At 34.8% G+C, this 27,036-nt stretch overlaps 1 protein-coding gene across 1 annotated transcript in view; it reads right to left on the bottom strand.

The window, feature by feature from the left end:
* The window catches only part of LOC105662019 (uncharacterized), a 251,698-nt gene that overhangs the window by 22,795 nt on the left and 201,867 nt on the right, over positions 1–27,036 (bottom strand). The window contains exon 4 of the mRNA XM_076531289.1: positions 21,259–21,354. Coding sequence (XP_076387404.1) covers positions 21,259–21,354 — 96 coding nt within the window. The remainder of the gene's footprint in view (positions 1–21,258; positions 21,355–27,036) is intronic.

The raw sequence follows: 27,036 nt of genomic DNA, 5'->3' as shown, positions 1-27,036 counted from the left end.
AAATCTCAATTTTCCGTGAGCTGCTGGGAGCTTGATAAAATTTTCAAATACCGAGAAAAGTAAGATCTCTTTCCGCACGAAAAATTCACCTAGAATTACTTTTATTCTAACTAATTCCATCCGGTTTAGTGATTCATTAACTTCAAACTCCATCGATTCCATAAAAGATTCTTTACCTTTGATTGATCTTTCATTTTCCTTTTTTGCCATCTGCATATTCATCTAATATTTCATGGTGAAATCTATAAATAATTTCCTACTCTGGTTTTATTACACTTTTTATTTTCTGCAATTCATTTTCTGAATTCGGTCTCTAGATTTCTAGGTGGTTGGGTCATTAAATGTCTGTGGCGTTAGGTTTATGTATTTATTAGACTTTTCAATTGCAAGGTTTTTGGAGATCTAACGCGAAAGAATTTAACGCGTGGGAATTCAACGCATGAGAATTCAACGCGTGGAGTTCTAATGCGTGGAAATTCATCGCATGGGAATTTAACGCGTGAGAATTCAACGCGTAGTAATTCAACACGTGGGAATTCAACACATGAGAATTCAATGCATAGGAATTCAACGCATGAGAATTTAACGCGTGGATATTCAACGCATGAGAATTCAACGCATCGTGACTTAACGCGTGGAAATTTAACGCATGGGAATTCAACGCGTAGGAATTCAACGCATGGAGATCTAACGCGTGGAAATCCATTGCATGGGAATTCAACGCGTGAGAATTCAACGCGTGGGAATTCCACGCGTGAGAATTCAACGCGTGGGAATTCAACGCGTGGGAATTCAACGCGTGGGAATTCAACGCGTGGAGATCCAATGCGTAGAAATTCATCGCATGGGAGTTCAACGCGCGAGAATTCAACGCGTAGGAATTCAACGCGTGGAGATATAACGCGTGGAAATTCAACGCATGGAAGTCCATCGCGTGAAAATCCAACGCATAGATTCCGAAATCTTATTCGGAATCACGTCAGCTGCTCCTCATTTCAGTGACACTAATTGTGAGACACCCTGTGTAAACCGTTCAATATAGCGAGAGTACTACATTACAATGCAGCTATAAACTTCAACTGTAAATAAAATTCAACAAAACGATACACCCTCTTAATCCCAATAAAATCGATAACAATCCACCAATCCTTCAATGAACCCTTCAAAACCCCAGTCACCCCAAAAATACATATTCTCTCCAAATATCCTCAACAAACCCTCTTAACGAAGCATTCGTCGAAATTCTCACGATTCGACAAAACCGATCCACGTGTTTGCAAAGAAACTGTATCGATACAAAAATCCAGCCGAAACTTCGATAAAAGAATAAGTTTCCGCGAAAACGGGCGTGTTGAAAAGAAAACGGGAAAATAAAGCCGCGACGTTTCGATAACTCCGGTTCGCTTAGCTAAATGGGGAAAGAAGGTCGTCAAAGGAGGAGCGGAAAAAAAGAGAAAGATTAAAAGCAAGGGGAATGCAAAATGGTGGGAAGCGGAGAGCAGAGGGTAAAGTTAAGTAAGGAGCTTGCTGAAAGAAGACGGAATTTTATTAAAATATTTAAGTAGCGAATCGCATTAGGGAAATGGCGACACTATTGTTCGGCTGAAATCTCATTATAGCCGAACGCCCGGCGTGGCTGAAACCTCGGCATACGAACTTTTCCATAGAAGTGGAAAAGAACCAGCTCACGATTATAGAGGTAGAGAGGGAGAGAGACGGGGGAGAAAAAAGGAAGGGGAAGAGGTCACTCCGTCAAAATTTCCGGGGAATTGCTCGCCTCTTATGGGTTACTTGCTCGACGCTTTAAGGTGCTTTCCGTGTACTCCCCAGAAACTTGCTAATCTCCAACTTCCAGAGCGTCATCGGCTCCTGGATTAATTTATCGTCTCATTGAGACACGAAGAACTATGATAACGGGCCGGGTTGACTTATGGAAGATCTTCGGACGAAAGAATCTTCGCCTCCTGATAATTAAACGTTCCAAAACGCTTACAGCGGAACTTTTATAGGAAATCTCTTTTTCGTGGGTACTTGGTTGCTTTTAGATCGATGAGGAAGGTATCTTTGGGTTTTTTAGTTGAGAGGTTATGAGAGATATTAAGATTAATGCAGTGTATTGGGGTGGTTTGAAGGAAGTTAACTTGGAAATTAGGGAGTTTAGTATTTGGGGAGCTGGGAAATTTGGGAATATGAACGATGGGAAATTGGGAAATTTGGGAGGTTGGGCGGGAATTTAGAAAATTTTGTAATATCATAATTTCATGATTTGATCAATTTGATGAATTCGATGAATTTTATGCATTCGATAAATTTGGTAAATTTGATAAATTTAATAAATTTGATAAATCTGATGAATTTCATCAATTTTATCAATTTCATCAATTTCATCAATTTCATCAATTTCATCAATTACATCAATTACATCAATTTCATCAGTTTCATCAATTTCATCAATTTCATCAATTTTATCAATTTCATCAATTTCATCAATTTGACAAATGTGATAAATTTCATAAACCTGATAATTTTTATGAATGTGATGAATTTGACAAATTTTCCAATAAACATAAAAACCTACCATAAATAAAAATGTCCATCATCACCTCTTAATAAACATATGTAAACTTCAACAAATTTTCCCCGCGCACATTACACAAACTATCCAAATAAAGATTAAAGATACCAACAACGGATTAGTTTATACCACCATTTTCATCAGACTATAAGCTTTAAACTAATATGCTACATGGACCATTTTCAGTAGTTATGTCTTTATTGTGAACGAAACTGATCGTGTGTCTGGATAATCAGCAATTAACCATGTACGCTGAAAATCATGTACACAATACCGTACAGATTTCCACATAAACTTTATCATTGTGTTCCATACATGTATAACGTAAAGCTAAAATATTGTACAATAAGAAGTCCATAAATATTTCAGTGGAAAGTTACAACAGGTATAAAATGTGTAATATCATTCTTGTATTTCATGGTGAAATACGTGGTGATAGAAATGTGATATTGATGTAGAAGTACATTTTATGGGACAACGTTATTTTTGATGGTTTTGGTAAGGTATTATTCGTATATTCAAGTTTCAATATTATAATATTTTAGAATTTTTAAAGTTTGTAATAGGTACATTTTCAATTTTTTTAATTTTTATACTTGGTGAATTTCTAATTTCTAAAGATCCCAAATTTTCAAATTCCTAAATTCCCAAATTCCCAAATTCCCAAATTCCCAAATTCCCAAATTCCCAAATTCCCAAATTCCCAAATTTTCAAATTCCTAAATTCCCAAATTCCCAAATTTCCAACTTTCCATGTTTCCAAGTTTCCAAGTTTCCAAATTTCCAAATTTTTAAATTTCTAAATTTCCAAGTTTCCAAGTTTCCAAGCTTGCAAATTCCCAAATTCCCAAATTCCCAAATTTTCAAATTTCCAAGTTTCCAAGCTTGCAAATTCCCAAATTCTCAAACTCCCAAATTTCCAAATTCCCAAATTCCCAAATTTCCAAATTTCAGATCGAAACGTCCCCATTCCCTAAATACCTAAATTTAGAAACCTAGTATCCTCTAAGCCCTAGATTCCCAAACCCCTAAATCCCCAAGTCCCCAAATTCCCAAACTCCCAAATTTCCAAAATCCAGACCCCAAACCTCCCCACCTCTTAAATATCTAAATTTAGAAACCTAGAATCCTTCAAACCCCAAACCCCAAAATCCCCAAATCTCCAAACCCCCAAATTCCCCACATCTTCCATCGCACTAACCTCACCCTCTTCCCCACAACACCTCATCGATTATGCAATCGTATCGGCATAAGCAATCTCTACAGTCGAATTTCGCAATATTTTTTCGCATTCTCGTGGAACAAACTTGCCTTGATTCGATGCAGCAAGGTTCGACTTCCCCTTCGCGTTTTCTGCTTACGTTTGCCCTGCTTGCGGATACCAACCTCTGGTCTTTTCTTCCGGGGAAAGTTTCAGCCAAGTCCAAAGAAGAGATGGAAAGTTTCACGGAAAATAGAAACCGTGAAAAGTTCACCGGTGATCGAGTGGACACCGGATATCTAAGAATCTTCGACCGGATACGTGCTCGCGTTTGTACCGAAGGGATTGTGTACCGGCTTGCTTTCGGGAAGTTTTATTATTTTCCGAGCCTCTCGTCTGTGAATAATCCCAACGTTATCGGACGCCATTTTTGTCATGCGTCGATATTCGAACGTTAGGTACAGAAAGATTTGCATCTTTGAACGTTCGATGGTAAATTATATTGTTTTTATGGTATACTTTAATTAACTTCAAACTTTATATTTTATATTTTATATTTTATTTTATACTTTATTTAATACTTTATTTCATACTTTATTTTATACTTTATTTTATACTCTATTTCATGCTATATTTTACACTTTATTTTATACTTGATACTTGATACTTGATACTTGACACTTGACACTTGACATTTGACACTCGACACTCGACACTCGACATTAGACACTCGATACTCGACACCCAACACTCGACACTCGACACTTGATATTCGACATTTGACACTTGATACTTGAAACTTGACACCTGATACTTGATACCTGATACCTGATATCTGACACTTGATGCCTGCTACCTAATGCCTGATACCTGATACCTTACATCTGATATCTGATACCTGATACTTGATACTTGATATCTTATTCTTGGCACTTGATACCTTATTCTTGACACTTGATACTTGATAGTTACTTTGACATGTGACTGTATTTTGACGAGTCTGACTAATGCCTCACCCAGACACACTCAAACACAACGAATCTTACTAAAAATTTTAACACCCTCCAATTTAAAGTGTATTCCTAAAATGTATTCCTTACTCAAGTATTTCTTTAATATATCTCACATTATTAATTTTACTTCTGAAGGACTAAAAAGTTAAAAAAGTCTTTGTGCTTCTTACAAATGTCTCTTCAAATGTTTTATCACTATCCTTCTATCTTTAAATATTACTTTGATCTATCACACTCAATTGATATCTTGAGAAATATAAAAATCTATATCTAGAGTTTAATACACATTACAGACGGTATATATTTCCACGATCAACTTGAAATAAGATTTTTCGACGAGAATCGCAATTCAGGCTTAGGCTGTTTGCTTAATTCATCGGCATCCAGCTGATTCGTCGAGAGAGAACAGTCGAGTGTCGGAATGCTGAGTTTCGCAAACACAATTACGTCCATGGGGATTATTAGGGAAGTTGGCCAGCCATGGTATACCTCACACCCCGATATTTGATTAGTCTGTAAACTAATTGCCAATCCGAGTTCGAACGTTCCTTTCCAAACTTGAAAAATTACCATTTCGACGTAACTTCTCGGCAATGCTAACTCCATATTTCTCATCAGTTACGGTAATCTTCTAATGAACGTACTCCATTAACGTATTAAACTGCTTTATATGATATATTAAATTGTTAAACATTTTATGCAATTTCATCACATTGAAAATATTCTAAAATGGTAAACATAGAAAGTACTGTAAAATGTATTTAAAATAAAAATTATTAAAAATGTACATATATTTTATTTAAAATAAATGTAGAAATTATTTAAAATAAATATAGAAATTATTTAAAATGAACATGGAATATAATTAATTTTCAAAATTCGATATTTTATGTACATATAACTGGTTCAATTCTTAATATTATTTATAATATGTGCAATTTTTATCATCGTTTATAATAAAATGTTTTATCATTAAACCACACATTTCCGCAGTTACGTAAGTCAGAGTGTTAAATAAAAGGTTATATACCACCGTGTGCATTCTCGTAATTGAACCATCTTTCCTTCGCAATCATTTCTGCGAATCTTCTCCCGTATTCTCGAGAAAGTTCTCTCGCTTTCAAAGAACCTTCAGGTTCTCGGAAAAATAAAGAAACTGACAAGATCTCGACCCTTTGTTTCGTTTCGCGAAGCAGATAGAAGCTGGGCGGTGCATTTGAAAGCGAGAGAAGGCTTCTTCTACCAACCGGGAAATAATTTTGCGGTTAACTGTAACAAAAGATTCGTGAAACTTTTATTACGAGGTGTGAAAAGTAAGTTGCTGTGTTCCGTGAAACACCAGACCCATGGAACATTTAGCAGAATGGTTCACGAGATTATGAACGACTGTGTGAAGAAATTCTTAAATGAGTTTCCATGCATATTGTTTAGTCGAAGGTAATATAAGACTTTTTAATTAGTCATTATAATTATGGCATTGTTATTATAATTATACGAGTTAATTGTTTGAAGCTTAATGCGAACAGTTCGACAGATTAGGGTACTGAATGATTTTAACCTCTTAACCGAAAATTCTTTTGGTAGTTACATCATTGACAGCAAAATCATTATTGCCACAATGTGAAGACAACTAAGAAAATTGAAAATTTAGCCGCGTTTTGTGTTAAAAAATCCTTAATTGCAAATTAAATATTATAATTAGAATGGAACTCAAACTTCACTTGCAATGAAAATATAACTCTAATCTGTCACGTATAAACTGTAAGGTGCGTCACGAGTGCGTCATGACATTGCACATTTTTTTTTCAAAAATTGAGAAAGTTTCCAATTAAATTTTAGAAGGTTTAATATACAACAAGAATAACGAAATTCGTCTTGAATATTAAAATAGCTGGCTATAAAACACGTGGTGGTTTAGTGGACGTTCAACGAGATGTCATTTAACACGTGACAATTTACATAAAAATCTAACGCCCAGATAAACGTTGTTATCTAACACGTAATTCAGTGCGTATTCAACTCACGGTAATTTAACACGCAATAATTACACGCGTAGGTATCTACACGGTAGAAAATTAACCGCTTGACAATCTAACCCACGGTGATGTAATGCGTAAGTAATTGTCGCTAATAGTAGTTGTAATTGATCACCAACGATGTAACCCATAGTAAAGCGCTGGGTTTCAATGCGTAACGACTGAACGCGTGGAATTTCAATACACGGAGATCTAACGCGTGAAAATACAACCCTTGACGATTTAACCCACGGTGATTTAATGCGTAATTGTCATTAATACTAGTTGTAATCAATCGTCAATTCGTGGCGACGCGTAGAATTTCAATGTGTGACGGTCTAACTCATGGTAATTTAATGCGTGAGTAATTGTCAGTAGTGATTGTAATTGATCAATTCATTGCGATGTAGCGCGTAGAATTTTAATGCGTGTTCAACGAGTGGCGATCTAACGAGTGGTAATTTAATTTGTAGTCATTCGACGCGGTGATCTAATGCATAGTAATCTAGGACGTAGTGATACAACACGTATTAATTTAACGTGTAGATATCTGACGTGTAGAAATTCAATGCATACAAATTTGACTTACAGTCATACATGTAGTGATCTAACGTGGATTAATTTAACGTGTAGATATCTGGAACGTGGAAGTTCAATGCATACAAACTTAGCTTACAGTTATACAATGCGTGGTATTCTAATGTGGGTTAGTTGAACGTGTAGATATCTAATGCGTAGAAGTTCAATGCATACAAATCTACCTTACGTACAGTTATACAATACGTGTTTATCTAACGCGGATTAATTTAACGTGTAGATATCTGATGAGTAGAAATTCAATGCATACAAATCTACTTACAATGTACAGTTACACAATACGTGGTTATCTAACGCGGATTAATATAACGTGTAGATATCTGACGCGTAGAAACTCACTCCATACAAATCCACCTTACATACAGTTACACAATACGTGGTTATCTAACGCGAATTAATTTAACCTGTAGATATCTAATGCGCACAAACTCAGTATACCCAAACTTAACTCACAGTCATATGTATAATGCATGGCGATCCAACGTGTAGTAATTCAACGTTTAGGTATCTAATTCGTAGAAACGCAATGCGTGATAATCTAACGTGTGGTAATTTGATGCGTGGAGATTTAACGCATAGTAATCCAATTCGTGGTAAATTGCCGTTTCGAGGTATAACGCGTAGTAATTTAATGCGTGGCAATTTAGCGCGTTGGGATCTAACACATGGGAATTTAACGCGTGGAGATCTAACGCGTAGTATTTCAACGTGTCGTAATTTAACTTGTAGAAACTCTGCGCATAGTGATTTCACACGTGGTGATTAAGCACGTAGGAATTTAACGCGTGGAGATCTAGTGCGTAGAAATTTAACACATGGGAAACTAGCGCGCGAGATATTATCGCGTGGGGATCCAACGCGTGGAAATCCAACGCGTGGAAATCTAATGCGTGGAAATCCAACGCGTGGAAATTCAACGCGTGGAGATCTCACGCATAGGAATTCAACGCATGGGAAATCAACGCATGGAGATCTAACGCGTGGAAATCCAACGCGTGGAAATCCAACGCGTGGAAATTCAACGCGTGGAAATTCAACGCGTGGAGATCCAACGCATGGAAATTCAACGCGTAGAGATCTCACGCATAGGAATTCAACGCGTGGGAAATCAACGCATGGAGATTCAACGCGTGGAATTCCAATGCGTGGAAATTCAACGCGTGGAAATTCAACGCGTGGAGATCTCACGCATAGGAATTCAACGCGTGGGAAATCAATGCATGGAGATCTAACGTGTGGAAATCCAACGCGTAGGAATTCAACGCATGGAATTAGAACGCTTGGAGATTTAACGCGTGGGGAACTAACGCATGGGAATTTAACGCGTAGGTATTCAACGCGTGGAAATCTAACGCATGGAAGTCTAACGCGTGGAAATCTAACGCTTAGGAATTTAACGCGTTGGAATTTACCGCATGGGAATTTAACCCGTTAGAATTTACCGCGCAGGAATTTATCGCGTAGGAAACCAACCCACAGGAATGTAACACACAGCATTTAACTTCAAGACCATCTCCATGCAGATAATAATTCCAATAACACTCGTACCAACAACCCCAAGCAGAATAGTCAAAAAAGAATATACGAGTAGAATACATGGTCGTTCGTGTTTCAAGTAACTCGCCGACCCCATAAAGTTCCGTCGAAATCGGTTCACGAGGTTCTTCCTTAAGAAATGCTTCTCTGGACACGGATTTGAGGTACTTGAAAAGTTTGCCGGCCAGTTTTGATTTATCTGTTGCTGCGGCTGAGCTCTTCCACTTTCCAGGGCAAGTTTTGCCGAAAAATAAAGAACACGGTTTCACGACGTACGACTATCGGCCAGACACCCGATACTTCTTACCGGAGAATACGTACGGCGTGTAAATAGATGTCTGCGCAACTTTTCGTCCCTTTTCCTTCGCTGAAAAAGGGAGAAACTTTCTGCAACGTTCGAAATGTACGACGTGGCAAAAATGTGGCAGCTGTATTCTGTTTGCTTCGGCTATTGACAGAAAGTTCTTGTTGACTTTGATCAATCTGCGCGAACAGCCTGATTTAATATTTCCGCTGACGTGCTGGATCAATCAAAACTCGCAAACATTACATTTCATTAACGTCACATTTCACTTTCAATATTATCTTGGTATGCAATAATTAATTTGGAACTCTTTAATTCTTTAATTGAAAATATTTGACGAAATTTTGAGGATAAAAAATCTTCTGACTTAAATATCGACATACATAAAATAATCAATATTGATGTACAAATATACATTAATCAAAATCTGACTTAAATTCTAGCATTGAATAACGTATGTTTGTATATCAAGATTGACGTTATTCGATGTATGTCAATGCTTAACTCAGATTTTCATCGAAACGTGCAGTAAAATTTTGTATTTTAAAAATATCAGTTGCATCGAATAATACAAACATACATTATTCGATGAATATGTAAATGTTAGATTTTCATTAAAATTTTAAATAAAATTTGCAAACATTAGCTGCACAAATTTCAATTTGTAAAAACCTTACGTAAATACGTGAATGTCACGTCATCGTTAAAAGTCTGTACACTAAAATTTTTAATATTTCATTACCCAGAATCGTAGTTAACAATTAATTCCCCGTAAAACCGGAAAAAACAGGGTGCCATTGGTATGCGGAATTTCAACACGAAAGCAAAGGTAGTAAACGCCAACATAAAGATGCAAAAATGCAGTGCTCGAGGAGGAGAATGTACTTATATGAAAAGGGATGTACAGATTATTTACATAAAGTCGAGAAGGGCACGGTACAAGCGTCGGAGGGGGTGGAAAATATAGGAAGGAAGGAAGTAAAACAAGGGTGTGAACGTGTAACTCTCTGCCATTTGACCGCCTACACAAAAAGTCACTTTAAAGTTTTTTCCATAAACGAGAACGGTTGTCTGTTGAAGCCGGAAAAGGTCCCTGAACTTTTACACCCCCAACGTTGCGAAATAATTCAACGTTCTGCAAACGAGAAACATAATGAAGTGGAAACTTGTTCGGTTAATTTCTCACAAATTTCATTCTACTGAACAGAAGAGCAATTAATTTTTCGCGTTATACAGAAACAATTCAGAAAAAGTTTTACGTGGCTTTATTGGTTTGATACAATGGGTTTAAGGGATATTTCTATGGCTTGAATTTGATAAATTACATATATGGTGGCGGGGTACATATATGAGAATTTTAGCTAAACTTTTATGTATTTAATATTTAAATATTTAAAATTTATATACTTAATTATTTAAACTTTTATGTATTAAGTGCGTGGGAAACTGGCACGCGAGAATTTAACTGGTGGGGATTCAGCGCGTAGGAATTGAACGCGTTGAGATCTAACGCGAAGGAATTTAACGCGTGGGAATTCAACGTGTGGGAATTCAACGCATGGAAATTCAACGCATGGGAATTCAACGCATAGGAATTCAACGCGTGGGAATTCAACGCGTGGGAATTCAACGCGTGGGAATTCAACGTGTGAGAATTCAACGCATAGGAATTCAACGCGTGGGAATTCAAAGCATGAGAATTTAACGCGCAGGTATTCAACGCGTGGAAATTCAACGCATGGGAATTCAACGCATAGAAATACAACGCATAGGAATTCAACGCGTGAGAATTCAACGCGTGGGAATTCAACGCATGGAAATTTAACGCATGGGAATTCAACGCATAGGAATTCAACGCGTGAGAATTCAACGCATAGGAATTCAACGCGTGGGAATTCAAAGCATGAGAATTTAACGCGCAGGTATTCAACGCGTGGAAATTCATCGCATGGGAATTCAACGCATGGGAATTCAACGCGTAGGAATTCAACGCATAAGAATTCAACGCGTGGGAATTCAACGCGTGGAGGTCTAATGCGTGGAAGTTCAACGCATAGGAATTCAACGCGTGAGAATCAAACGCGTGGGAATTCAACATATAAGTTTTAAATATCCAAATTGAAAAATTATCAGCGACGTTCACAGTAATCTAACAAACCGTAGACGTTAAAATTGGAAAGATTGCGAAGGGAATCCCATTTTCCGGAATAAGTAAGGGAAATTTGAGTGAAAAATATAAATGACTTTAACGAAATTGTGTAGGTACACGAGAAATCTACATACAGAAGGAATTGAAATGGACGCGTTACGTAAATTGATTCGAAGCAGCGAAAAGGAACATTCGAAGGGTGGTGGGTGAAATTTAAAATTGAAATACAGTTAAAATGTCAATGACGCTAGGATCGTTATCGTTTGAATTTTTCAAAGAGAATCAACTGAATTTTATTCTCTCGACGAAAACCATGCCGCTGGTTAATTCGATTTGGGATTCTGCATATCAAAGGAATGCTGAATTCGCAAAAATTAAAACGAAAAACTTCAAAAAATGTTCTTCGACTATCGGTTACATTGTCAATAATATTTGACAAATAAAAAAATACCCTTAAACTATTCTTGGAAACTTGTACTGAAATCCTCTCTATAATATTGTACGACCTAATTATTCTGAAAAATTATTCCGAAGAAATTTCCCAATTTTCATTGTTTTTCCGAGTTGCCAATATCGCTCATTAACGACACAATTATATGTAGAATAATTGTTGCGAAATCAATTAGCAGGACTAATTAGTTCCAACAGTGTCAGCACGTATTGGTTAATGAAGCCGTCGAATTGAAACTCCGGTCACGTTCCATTTATTTATCAGCAAATTATGTACTTAGACGAAATTTGTAAAATGGATACGACGGATGTATTGTCTTTTACAGAACGTTTAATTTATTGACTGTCGCAATCAATTACGTATTCATGAAGCAATTAAAGAGGTAATAGAACACGTTCCGCTCTGGGGAGGAAAACTTGCCGATGTTGTAAAGGAAAGCAAGGACTCGGTCGAGGGATTCCTTAAATACGTTACACGAAACCGAATTTTCACTCGGTGTACCGGCGAAGGTAAACTTTTTCCATCCTTCCTCGAGGACACGGGGTCGTTTACTTTTCGAGACTGCAAGCTACGACTCTTAATCCTTCTTCGGGTTCGAAATACGCGCGACCATGAACGACAAATTCGATTTCCCCAGGGTTTACGTCGAGCGGGGTGGAAAACGAACGATACCGCGTTACGAATTCATTCTAAAAGGAAGAAAGTCCTAAAAGGGTCTCTAATACGCCATTAAATGTTCTCTGTCTTTGTAGTAGTTTCTTACCTAACCAAACATCCTCATGAAAAATACAAAAGTGACGACGTCAAACTACTTCAAAATTACATGTGATCGCATATTTTATGTTATCTACAAATTGCATGATTTTTTAATAATCAATTATTCTTTGTATACATATGTATGTCTGCATATGTGATATACTATTATTATTCTCATCCAATAAATACAAATAGATGTATATGTAATTTATGTGTACAATGTGAAATAGTGTAAAATATAATATTATATGTAATACAATACATGTAAAATTTACAATGTATGTAATAATGTGTATAACATATGTATAACATATGTTACATATATTATTACATACATTGTAAATTATACATATATTGTAACATATATGTTATACATATATTACACACATGCATATGTTACATATGTTATACATATATGTTATGCACACACACACATATGTATATGTTATACATATGTAACACATGTATAATTTACTTGTCTATACATTAATATATATACGTAATTTTTCATATTAATTTTAATTATTCATATCAATTAATTTATCAAAGAAATCATGAACTTTAATTTTTGAATTATTTCTCCATTTCTCAAACATCAATATTGTTCGCAAATTTTTGTCCTGTTGACATAGCAATAATTATTATAAGAGGCTCTAAAGATATCGTTAAAGACATTAATCCGCACCCTAACATGCTAATCCAGATCGTTTTATTAAGTTCAAATTACAAGAATATTTCACACCATGGCTTTTCATGAATAAACATCACATCAGAAGATTAACCATAAGATTACAAGCCGTGATGCTTGTACAAACTTCATCCTCTCAAAACTTTCCTGATCCCCATCGAACTTTTCAAATTTGTAATACTCCATAGAAAGTCTACCTCGGTTGGATCCGAAGCTTATGGGAGCTATTTATCGTTAATAACGTCGATATTTATGGTAAGTCGAATTTTAGCCATTTTTGGGGCTGAAGTTATTTAAATTTTGGTGCTATGGTTTGGTAATAAATTACATTCTACTTAAATTCCACTTTAAATTAAATTTTTTAAATAACTTTGATGAGAGCAAATGCAAATATTTAGTACTTATTCAAAGTTATGGTAGAGTTATCTTCTTCGCTAAACAGGTTTCAGTCTATGAGATTCAAGTTCTATGTTCTTACTCCCATTGTGTGAAGCTTATGGGATTTCTACCTCGTAAGATTACATCACGTGGATGAACGTGTGACTGCGTGGTACCTGATCTGACATAATTTAGTACCAGGCGTGACTTATTAAAATTGACACGTGTTATTAAGGACGTAATTGTGAAGTGTCGTGTTAGCAGATTTTAATTAGGTTGAAGTATTTAGGCGTGTTCACTGCGGTGTTGAAATAAATAGGGTCTTAAGGGACTTCAACTGTTTAAATTTTTTAATTTTCTAGTGCAGAAATTTTGTAATTTGGAAATTCTGGTATTTGAGAATTTAGTTTGGTCATTTGAGAATTTGGAAATTTAGGGATTTGGTCATTTCAGAATTTAGAAATTTAGAGATTTGGTCATTTGAGAATTTGGAAATTTAGGGATTTGGTCATTTCAGAATTTAGAAATTTAGAGATTTGGTCAGTTGAGAATTTGGAAATTTAGGGATTTGGTCAGTTGAGAATTTGGAAATTTAGGAATTTGGTCATTTGAGAAATGAGGAATTTGGTTATTTGAAAATTTTGGGATTTGGTTAGCTGAGAATTTGGAAATTTAAAGATCTGGTCATTTGAGAATGTGAGGATTTGAGAATTTGGAATTTTGTAACTCTTCACATTTTCAAATTTTGAAATGTACAAATTTTGTAATGCAAAAATTTAGCCATCTGGAAATTTAGAAATCTACAAATTTGAGAATCTGAATATTTTTCACATCACAATTCTAAGATACTATATTAAGAAATTAGTAAATTTGGAAATTAATATTAAACTACCTCTATAAAAACGTATCTTTTAATTCACTCCCTAAATCTTTCAATCTTTCCAATCGCTTCAAACTTAATATTAATTCGTTAATAAGTAACATGGACATTCTTCTTATTAAAAGAATAATCATAATCATCTCTCTATTAAAATAAAAAAGTAAACTTCAATTAAAAGTATTACCATGTTCTAAACAATTAAATTACATAACAAATAACAAGTGACGAATCAGAAGACCAAGATCAATAAGTGAAGCTCATCAAAGGCAATCAATCATTCGCAATAAAAACAGAATCGATCCCAAGAGACGTTCAGCTAGAATCCAACAAATCTATCACGTGTCATTTATTTATTTATCTTTTATGTATGTGTGTTATCGAGCAACTGGCTGATTTTCGGGATAACGAGGTTGTAAAGGCAGTCTCGGTAACAAGATCCGTCGAAGTAGCGTTGTGTAGCAAGAATGATGCCTTCGTTATTCCGCCGTTATGGTTTTTGTTCTTCTAACGAGAGAAAGTAGTTTGCCGTTCCACCCCATACACTTCTCAAATCTATCTTCAGACATAGTCTTCTGCTTTGTGGTGTTGAAACAGCAAATTTCACACGTTATAACGAGATTCGTGAACTGAATCGAATTTGTTTGAATTTATTTTTAGATGACGGTTTCGCAACATAACCTCTCACGCAATTTCTGAGAGGGAGGCTGGTTATTGAATTATGGAGAGAAAAATTGTAATTTTTATTTATGAGATACTAATTCTTAATTAATAAAAATTAGTAAAACTTTATAATTTTGTTGTAAAATACTGATTTTTGTTAATTTGTCAAGATAATGCTTTTGTAGAATATTAATATTTGTTAAATGATAAAAGTAATTTTTTTATAGATTATTCACACGTGTTATTTGATAAAAATAATTTTTTGTACAATAGTAATATGCTTTAATTCATAAATTTAATATTACTGACTTCACAATCATAATTTATTTTTGATAAATGTTGATCGATAAGTGTTTTGTTCTTATTGATTGATAAATTCAACTAAATTAATTGAACCTAACTAAACAATTATCTAACCAAACTCCATTATCATTACTATCTTTATTATTGGTACTGTTATTATTTCCACTAATATTATTACAATATTATTACAAAATTAATTAACTAAATTCAATTAAATTAGTCGAATTTACAGTTACACCCTAAAAATATCCTCTCAAATAATTTTCTTAACCACCTTAACAATTTTCTTAAATAATTTGCAGTACCATTTTTAAACCTTTTACCAAATGTTGAGAAATGTATATTTTTACGTGTAAAAACAATCTGAAAAGGGGTTGTTTTCGTCGAGAACGTGTAAAAACTAAATAAACATTACAAAAGAGATTTGTTTTCGGCAACATTGTGTAAAAACAAGATGAACATGCTGAAAAAGGTTTGTTTCCATTGAGAATGTGCAGAAACTAGATGCACATTTTGAAAAAGATTAGTCTCTGTCGACAACGTAGAATTTGAACATTTTGCAAGGGGGCTTTTGTCGAAAACGTGTAAAAGCTGGATGAATATTATGAAAGTTTGTTTTCATCGAGCACGTGTAGAAAGTGAACGAACATTTTATAGAAGATTAGTTCTCGTCCAGATTTTGTAGAAACAAATTGGATATTTTGGAAAAGGTTTGTCTTTGTCGAAAATAAATATAAACCGAATGGGCAAAAAACTAGCTCACGAAAAAATGTTGTAGCATTGTAAAAAGTATATGACCATTTTAAAAAACATTAATTTCCTGTCGAAAATGTGTAGAAATTTTGTCAAACGTTTAACGTAAAATTTGTACGAATATTGTAAATACTTCTGTTCTTTATTAAATGTAAATCCTGAATGAATATTTTAAAAAAGATTAGCTCTCGTACGAATTTCCGCATGAACAGAAACAATGCGTAAAAGCTCCATTAAAAATATACAAATTAGCAGATCAGAATAAAAATTCTGTCGTTAAAAAAAGTGGGGTAAAAAATTTGTCGAAAGAGAATTTCCATTCATTGAAACTTGGGTTTCCTTTACCAGCCACGAATTTACTTTCGCGAACTGATTGGAGAATTCGTGCACATTTTCCAAGCGCGGAAAGAAAAACATAAAATTCCAGCAAGGTAGACAGAAGCGTTTCCCTTTGTCCCATGATTTCATGGAATTCATCGTCGACCAAGAAGAAGGAACCTAACGAATTCGCGTTCAGTCTGAAATCAAATTATCTGCGCGAGAGAGACTGCGTGGTGTGCAAAGGAAACGAGAAACATCAACGTAGTTACGAAACAGAGTGATTGGCATAATTTGCAGTCAGATTCTGACGCTTCCGGTTAATTACTTCACGCCTAAAGAGAACGTCAAATCGAATCGCGTCATTCAGACGCTGCGAGCTTGCCTAACCATTCTCGACGAGTGTTTGTGTTTCAAATATGAACAGGTAGTTTCGAGTTTATACAGGGTCAAGTACTACGCCCTTTTGTTAATTATGCGTCGTAAGTTTGATTCGTTTTCGAAATCGGTTATTAGGTCTTTTGAGGATGATTTGGTAATTTAGGTTGGTAGATGGTGGGGGTAGGAAGTTGGGAATTTTGGGTTTTTGGGATTTGGGGGTTTGGAGGGTGAGATATTTGGATGGTGGGATTTTAGGGATTTAGAAGTGGAAAAATTTGGAAATTTGAGAATTGGGAATTTTAGGGATTTGGAAGTGGCAAAATTGGGAAATTTGAGAATTGGGGATTTTAGGGATTTGGGAATTTGGAGAGTGGGATATTTAGATAGTGGGATTTTAGGGATTTGGAAGTGGAAGAATTTGGAAATTTGAGAATTGGGGATTTTAGGGGCTTGGAAGTGGAAAAATTTGGAAATTTGAGAACTGGGGATTTTAGGGATTTGGGGATATTACAATTTTGGGTATTAGAGATTTGGAAAATTAGGAATTTAGGATATTGAGAAGTTGAGATTTTAGGGATTTGGAAATTTGAAAATTGGGGACTTTAGGAATTTGGAAATTTAAGAATTTGGGACATTCAAAAGTTGAGATTTTAGGGATTTGGAAATTTGAGAATTGGGGACTTTAGGGATTTGGAAATTTAAGAATTTAGGTCATTCAGAAGTTGGGATTTTAGAAATTTGAAAAATGTGTCCCTTCGGAATTTTGTACTTTTATGAATTCGAGAATATTATAACTTTGTAATTTTGTAACATTTTAATTTTATGGATTGAAAACTTGACAACTATGCATTTTTTCAAAACAATTACAGTACATCACCTATTACACTAGCTCTTCTAATTTCTTAAAAAGGTTTCAACTACATAATAAACTTGAATATAAAGAAAAAATGACTACGTTTTTTAATAGTGATTGCACATTTTTATAATGTAGATGCGTCTAATGTAAATCATGTAAATATAGGCACATTGTAGGTAGTGCTCATTCAAATCTCCTCATTTTAATTTTTCTTAAACGCGGACCATTCTCTGTAACACAAAAATAATGGCATAATTGAAATGGCTTTTCTGGACACGTGCCAGTTCCAGATCTGAGAAATTTCTTTTCCTGCCACTGTAACTTTCATATACCATAAACGTACGTTTCTAGAAATAGGAAAGGATCTAATTTTATCTCTAAAATTAAATAATGCAATAAAAAATCAGATACTTATAAACAAATTTTTTGGTTTCTTAATTCATCAATAATTAATCTAAATTTTGATATATTTGTCTTGTTATACTTTTGAATTTTTCTTTCACAAAATTCTAAAATTCTAAAACTTCAAAGTTTAAAAATTGCAATATTTCCAATTTCTAATATTTCAAGGTTTCAAAAATTATAAACTTTGCAAAGTCATATGATCTTAAAATTGCAATTACCTAAAATTCCCAAAGTTCAAAATTTCAAAGTTGGCAATCTCTCAAGGTCTTAAAATTCCAAGCTTCTAAATTTCTCACTCTCGTAAAATCCCTAAATTCTAAATTTCAGAACTTCCAAAACTCCTAGATGTCAAAGTCCCAAAATTCCTAACTTCGCAAATTTCCAAGATCTTAAAACTGCAACCACTTGAAATTCCCAAAGTCCAAAATTTCAAACTTTGCAATTTCTCAAAGTCTTAAAATTGCAAACTTCTAAATTTCCCACCTTCCTGAAACCCCTAAATTCTAAACATCAAAACTTCCAAAACTCCCAAGTTCCAAAGTCCCAAAATTCCAAACTTTGCAAATTTCCAAGATCTTAAAATTGCAACCACCTAAAATCCAATTTCCAAACTTCTAAATTTCCTACCTTCCCAAAATTCCCAAATTCCAAACCTCAAAACTTCCAAACCCGCCAAGTCCCAAAATTCCAAACCTTGTATTCTCTCAACATCCTAAAATTGCAAACCCCAGTTGCCAACCTCCCCAAGGTGCCAAAGTCACCAAACCCTAAAAATGCTCCCTCCAAAAAATCCGAAATATCGAGCCCGAATAATCTTCGAATTAAACCGGTTCCGTTGTTCAATCTCTCATCTTAAACCATGTTGGCAGCGTCTGATCCCCGGCAGCGTCGCGATTCGGCAACAAGGTCTCGCAACTGTGTCCGCCATTCTCAGAAGAGCACGAAACGTCGCGTGACTCTCGAACGGCCACGGTCCACGTACTTACAGAGTTCCTCGTAAATCCGTCCCCAGGATTTCGTTATTTAATCCGCTTTCGAATTGCTGGCCGTGCACTCTCGACCTTCCTCTTTGCTCTGTCAACTTGCATGTACGTAAACGTCGCCGGGCTGCGAAACCGGTAGCCCCGAGTAGCGAGCAACACGAATTCGTGCACAACAAAGGGGAAAAGAAACGTACAAAGCAACTATGGTTACAGTCATATAGCCTTAAGCGGATCTCGCCTTGTACCGTACAAATTGCAGCGAATGTTCAACGTTTTGGAAAACGTTGCGCGATAGCATCAACGTTATCGTTCGGAGCGATTCGTGAGAGAGAAAAAGAGCCTCGATATTCAACGGAAGGATTCGAGCCGGAATGATACAGGAGATGGGAGGAAAGTATGGAGAACCGGTTGAAATTCAAGGAGCTATCCGAAAACGCTTGTAATCTTCCTTTGGGTGTAATTGAATCCACCACATGGCTGAAATTAATCCCATTATATCGAGGTTGCAGCAGGGAAACTGATTCTTAGGTGCCGTTACGGGATACCATCCTCTATGGGCCAACCGTTCGATCGTTTCATATGGTTGGATTGCCAGATTCAATGGACAATGTGGACTATTTCCGCACGCGGATTTTAATGGAACGATGCTACGGGCTCTGGTAATGTTTTGGACTTAGGGTTAATTGGGGAGGTGTGATTTACTTCGTAGTCGATGGTATTTTTGGGGGTGTCAGGTATTAATCTTGGGGAGATTGGATTTTGGGAGAATCTTGGGGTTTTAGAATTAGGGGACTTTGAAAATGTGGAAGTTTAGGAGTTTGGGGCTGGGGAGTGATTGAGATTTTGTAGATTTGGGGTATTAGAAGTGTGGATCTATAAGACATTTTAGAAATTTAGGGATTTGAGGACTTGGTTCTTTGGGAATTTAGCAATATGGGAATTTGGAGATTTCGAAATTTGGTGATTTGGGAATTTGGAGATTTGGAGATTTGAAAATTTGAGAATTTGAAGATATGGGAATTTGGAAATTTGAAAAATTGGAATTTTGGGAATTTGGAATTTTGGGAATTTGGAATTTTGGGAATTTGGAACTTTGGGAATTTGGAACTTTGGGAATTTGGAATTTTGGGAATTTGGAATTTTGCAAATTTGGAATTTTGCAAATTTGGAATTTTGGGAATTTGAGAATTTTGGAACTTTGAAATTTTGGGATTTTAGAGGTTTGGGACTACAGAATCTTGGGATTTTAGAAGCTTTGGATTTTGAAAATATGGAACTTTAGGAGTTTGAGGTTATGAAGTATCAAGACTGAAAACTTGGGGTGTTAAAAGTTTGGGTCTATAAGATCTTAGCATTTCATTTAATATACTATAAAATCTTCTACAAAATAAATCTCCACCTCGAGCAAACATAAATCTCCTTGAGGAACGTAAAGAGCAATGGTTCACAAAATGGTGGCTGCACTGTTCCAGAGATAAAAATGCCTCTTAAGATTTCTCACTCAAGAGTATTAAAAACATGAAGTCATATGCTAATGAAGTCGCTATTTAATTTGTTTGTTAAGAACAAGTAAACCTCTCTGTAGAACATAAAATGCAATAGTCCACAAAATGGTGGCAGTAGTCCATTCAGAAATACAAATGCCTCTTAAAATTTCTCACTGAAGAGTATTAAAAAGCCAAGTCAACTTGTTAATAAACTCAATATTCTTCCGTTAAAAACAAATAAATCTCCCTATAAAAAAATAAAATTCAACGTTCCACAAAATGGTGGCCATTCACAAATACAAATGCCAATTAAGATCTCTCACTCAAGGGTATTAAAAAGGCGAGGTAACATGCTAATAAAGTCGATATTTAATCTGTCTGTTCCATCGGATAGTCAGAGTGGGAAGAAATCGATTTCCCATTACTTGATTATTAATCAAACCGATGTCGATAGCCATGCGACAGAGTTTCGACGACGAAAACCTAACTGGCTTGCCAGCGTGATAATTACTCGTCGGCTTACGAGGAAACTCAAACGTCAAACGACAATGGAAGGGGAATTACATTACCGGCGGGAAGTTCTGTTTCCGTTTCGGTGTAATTGGTCAAACGACGTTAGTTCGGGTCCTTTGGGTCCACTTCGCGAAACGAGAGCGGTCGGAGTCCTGCAACGAAAGATATTTATTCTAATGTTACTTTGTTGTATAATGCATGACGTTAGGGAATTTTTTAAATGTTAGCAAGTATTTATTATAGAAGAGATATTGGATTTTTATAAGGGTTGGATGTATTGATAGAGTAAATTTAATATTTGGAAAGGTGGGAGGGGGTTGTGATAATTTTGGGAGATTGAGAAGTTTAGAATTTGGGGATTTGGAGGTTTGAGGGGTTAAGGATTTAGGGATTTGGAGGTTTGAGAAGTTGGAAATTTGGGGATTTTGAGATTTGAGGGGTTGGGGATTTGGGGATTTCAGGGTTTGAGAAGTTGGAAATTTGGGGATTTTGGGATTTGAGGGGTTGGGGATTTGGAGATTTGGGGATTTCAGGATTTGAGAAGTTGGAAATTTGGAATTTTGGAATTTGGAGATTTGGGAATTTGGAGATTTGGGAAATTAGAGATTTGGGAATTTGGAGATTTGGGAAATTAGAGATTTGGAAATTTGGAGATTTGGGAATTTGGGAATTTGGGATTTTGGAATTTTGGGAAATTAGAGATTTGGGAATTTGGAGATTTGGGAAATTAGAGATTTGGAAATTTGGAGATTTGGGAATTTGGAGATTTGGGAATTTGGAGATTTGGGAAATTAGAGATTTGGAAATTTGGAGATTTGGGAATTTGGAGATTTGGGAATTTGGAGATTTGGGAATTTGGAGATTGGGGAATTTGGAGATTTGGGAATTTGGAGATTTGGGAATTTGGAGATTTGGGAAATTCAAAAATTTAGAAACATGGAGAACTGGGAATTTTGAATGTCAAGAATCTGTAAACATAGAAATTTAAGAATTTGAAAATCTGTATATTTGAGAACTTTTTAATTTGTCAACCTAGTAATTTGTTAATCTAGTAATTTGTAAACTTCAGAATATAATAATACTACATATAAAGATCGTGTTAATCATGTTAAACATAGTACCTAGTATGCACAAAAAAAGAAGATTCATCTACAAACATTTAACCAGCAAATGGAAAATGAGATGAATATTCTGCTTGAAGCCGTGCTGACATCACGACAGTATTTTCTCGCGAACGAAGCCGGATAAAATTCTCGATACATCGTTCGCGATAAAGAGAATCCCATTGCGATTTACATGTAGAATATCTCGTACGGTCTCCTAAAACGATGTCGCAGCTTGTAGACAATTTTCTGCCGAGCTTTTACATAGGCTTCAATCACCATCATCTCAAATGTGCTTACGCAATTTTCCTAGTATATGTTATGTGTGCATGTGTAGTAGGATGGGACTTTCCATGAAGAGAAATATGTAAAATTAATAATTTTCAATTTTGTACATTTTTTAAGGATTGATTCCAAACACCCAAAATTAGCAAAATTCCCAAAATTCCCAAAATTCCCAAAATTCCCAAAATTTCCAGAATTCCCATAATTCCAAATTTGCAAAATTCCAAATTCCCAAAATTCCAAATTCCCAAAATTCCAAATTCCCAAAATTCCAAATTCCCAAAGTTCCAAATTCCCAAAATTCCAAATTCGCAAAATTCCAAGTTCCCAAAATTCCAAATTCCCAAAATTCCAAATTCCCAAAATTCCAAATTCCCAAAATTCCAAACTCCCAAAATTCCAAATTCCCAAAGTTCCAAACTCCCAAAATTCCAAACTCCCAAAATTCCAAATTCCCAAAATTCCAAATTCCCAAAATTCCAAATTCGCAAAGTTCCAAATTCCCAAAATTCCAAATTTTCAAATTCCCAAATCTTCAAATCTCCGAATCTCCAAATTCCCAAATCACCAAATTTCCAAATCTCCAAATTCCCATATTGCTAAATTTCCAAAGAACCAAGTCCTCAAATCCCTAAATTTCTAAAAGTTTTAAATTCTCAAAACCTTAAATTTTCGAATTTCCGCTATACAAATTTCATGACACTGTCATATCGTTTTTGTAATCAAAGAGAAATATTATGTGTAAACTGTATTAATGGCTTAAGTGCTTTTGAATCAACACAATCAGAATTTCCAATTATCCAGATAAACAGCTGTATAGATTAATAAACAGTGAACCCTCTGAACGGAGTAGTCTGCTCTATTGACTGGGTAAATTGATTTGATAAATTAGCATTGGTCTTCAATGATATCAAATCGATTTTCAGTTATTAAAATATAGATTACATTAATAAGTAAAGTATCAAATTAAAGGAATGACTTCAAATTTAACCATGTTATAATTATTATTCAATATATATCATTCAGAATATTAATAAAGATGAATATAATATCGAAATAACGAGTAACACATTTTGCAATAAAAATGAATAAAAACGAGAAAAAGTAGAAAGAATATTTCAGGAACAATTAAGAATATGATCAGAATAGCGATTAAGCTTAATCAATATTGAGACAGCAACATCTGGCGCACAAACGATTGCCTGTAGTTGTCTTCCTAAGAAATAGATCTTACGTTCTTCTGCTCGAGATATCCTTTTAATTATGGAGCACCATTTAAAACTCGTACTTTAATTACGAAGCATTATTCTCGACTCCCTTTTTATCTACTTCTCCGATTATCTGCATGTCCGATCCATTCACCCTTTATTCTGCCTCTTCGATCGTTATCTATTTTTCTTTTTGTTGTTGCGAAAGACACTGAGAAGAGTGATAACTTAATAAAGATATCGATTTCAAATTATTTTTCAAGAATTTGACGTAATGAGTACTGAGATATTTTTAAGGCTGAAATTTTAGAAATATTGGGATTTTTTAATTTATAAATTTGCAATTCATAATCTACGAACCAAAATAAAATAAAATGAAGAAAAACCTTAAATGAAATAAAACAAATAAATAAATTTAAATAAAATAAAACAAATAAAGCAAATGAACTAGTTTTGAAGAGAATAAAAAGAAATAAATAAAAATTGTCGAAATAACCTTGGCGTATTAGGCAACTTTGGCGAAGCTCGGAAGCTAGAAATTAGTGGGTCGTGAAAAAGAGCCGCGTTGAAAAGTGAGTCTTGACCCATAAAAGTTGGCGAAGCCCTGCGCTAACCTAACCAACGCAACGGCACGAATATTCTTCGACTTTTGAAAGATCCTTTTCGGTAAATGGTCGGCCGATTGAAATGAAATTGAACGCTGTATAAGAGGCCATCAAACGTTCGCAATTTCCGTCGATGTTTTTTCACGGCTTCGTTTCCACCGATTTTTCCACATCGTTTCGTAGTTTCCTGTACGGCGTGACTACGGAAGGGGTCTCCAAGTAAACCGGAAGTCGACATTCCGCGTTATACGAAGTCAGGATTACCTGCACGGCCACCGGAGATAACTATCGTAGTATCTCGCTAGTACGTCCAATAAAAACTTTCTCTCAAAGCCTCTCTTCATCTCTATATAGATCTCGTTTCGTTTCCCGTAAAAAGGATATTCCGCTTTCCTCTTCCATTTACGTCCTGCACGAACTTTTTAATTTGACCTAGCGCAAGAAATCACCTCGTCCCTTACTCCGCACGGTCCTTCGTATTTCCTCTTTGACGTCGTTTCCGGTTACCGGAGGACAAACGCTACACTATATCGCGATCCACGACCCTTTGACATTTCTTCGCTGAAACTGTTATCTACCTTACCGAGTAATTACTGCTTCCCCTTCGCTATATTTCATTTCTGAATACGCAACGTCAAATTCATCACTTTACCTGCACGTTCTTTATTAGCTTCATTTTCACTAGGTTTTTAATATTTGGGACCAAACATAACCTCTAATTTGTATTATTTCTTTAATACTCAATTACAATTATTTTTTGTTTCAATTATTTATTTGAGTCTTAAATATCATTTTTTCTTTACTATTTATTTAATACTTAATTGTAATTATTTATTTTGAGAAGCTTATTAATGTTTCAGAATTTACGTAGTGACCAAACATAACCTCTAGTTTGTATTATTTCTTTAATACTTAATTACAATTATTTTTATTTTAATTATTTATTTAAGTCTTAAATATAATTTCTTTTTTACTATTTATTTAATACTTAATTATAATTATTTATTTTGATAAGCTTATTAATGTTTCAGAATTTATATGATGAGCAAACATAACCTCTAATTTTTTTCATTTCCTTAATGCTTAATTACAATTATTTATTTAAATCTTAAATATAATTTCTTCTTTACTATTTATTTAATACCTAATTATAATTATTTATTTTTTATTATTCATTCTGAGAAGCATATTAATGTTTCAGAATTTAAGAGACGAGCAAACCTAACCTCTAATTTCCAATGTTTCTTTAATACTCAAGCATAATTATTCCTTTATTATTTTCGTTATCCTAACTGTTCAAGCTAAAATACAAAATAATAACAATTTTACATTGCATAATTTAATAATATTTTGTCAGTCATTTGAAATAATAATAACATCCGGTGTTGACTGAAAACTTGATTTCAGTAAAGACACTTGAACCTATCCGTATAAATCGATACTTGAAAATTGATGATCGTCTATCACTAAAGACGAACGAAACACATCGCTGGAAAAAGGAACACTTTCGTTACACGAACTGCTACGAGCAAAGAACTTTTTGACATGGAAATATTACAGTGGTTGTCGAGAAAAATGAGAAAGGTGTGTAGGACGCGTCATTGAAATCGCATTTATTTATTGAAACCACCGGTGTCGACCTCTTTCTTTTTCCACTCATTTTCAGACCAAGAATGTCATGATGTCGCCTTTTTACCGGCACACCTACACTCACATACAAATACAGAGGTTATTGTATTTCTGTCGTTCGTGTCTTTCGGATGCCAGCAAAGATATGCAAGGTTAAAGTGACACGAAGACTGCCACCTTTTCTTGCGATTATAAAACGAATTCTGAAATTGAAATTCTGAATATGTGTAATATTATTATTTTTTACGGATAATATTTGAAAAGTAAGATCGTTGAAAATTTAAAAATCAAAAATCTTGAAAATGTAAGAGTTTAAAAATTAAGAAATTTTAAAGCTCAAAAGCTAGAAACTGTGAAAGTATCTAAATGTGTAAATAGTGTTTACATTGAAAGTGTTTAAGCTTGAAAGTCAGCGTTAAGATATTAACTACCTATTACATTAATTATTACCAAAATGGGAAAAAGAAGTAACTTTGAAACCAGCAAGGAAATAATTACTCTTAATAAAGTTCGCGTTACGAATTTAAATATTTCACTTATCGGTCTAACGAAAATAAGAAAAGTAATTGCTCGAGAAAAGTTGCTATTATTGACATAATTTGTTAATTGTAATAACCCCATTCCGGCAGTCTTCCGCGCAAATTAATTGGCTCTTGTACCTCAACGTTCTTCGGTGAAATTATTTAAATAAGATTTAATTTTCTGAATATTAAGGCGAGTTTCTTCGTCTTCCAGTTTCTCTCGGCGTTTTATTAAAACTGAGATTAGCGTTCATCAGCGACCAACATCTATTTCTGGGGATACATTAAGGCTTTCAATTAGGAAGTTTTAATGACCAATTAAGTATGACAATGCTAACGTCGGTTCGGTATAATTTCTTTGTTAGATTTATCTACGTAATTGGTAGGGAACGTTAAGATGAAATAATTGCGTTTTAATCTTCCCTTTCCTGTTTTTTAATATCCGATTTTTGATGCTAATAGAATGGAGAAATTGAGGGAGAT

This window comes from Megachile rotundata, chromosome 4 (genome assembly GCF_050947335.1).
Source record: "Megachile rotundata isolate GNS110a chromosome 4, iyMegRotu1, whole genome shotgun sequence".
NCBI lineage: Eukaryota > Metazoa > Arthropoda > Insecta > Hymenoptera > Megachilidae > Megachile > Megachile rotundata.
The sequence above is the reverse complement of the archived record's forward strand: the minus strand, read 5'-3'. Positions and strand labels throughout refer to the sequence as shown.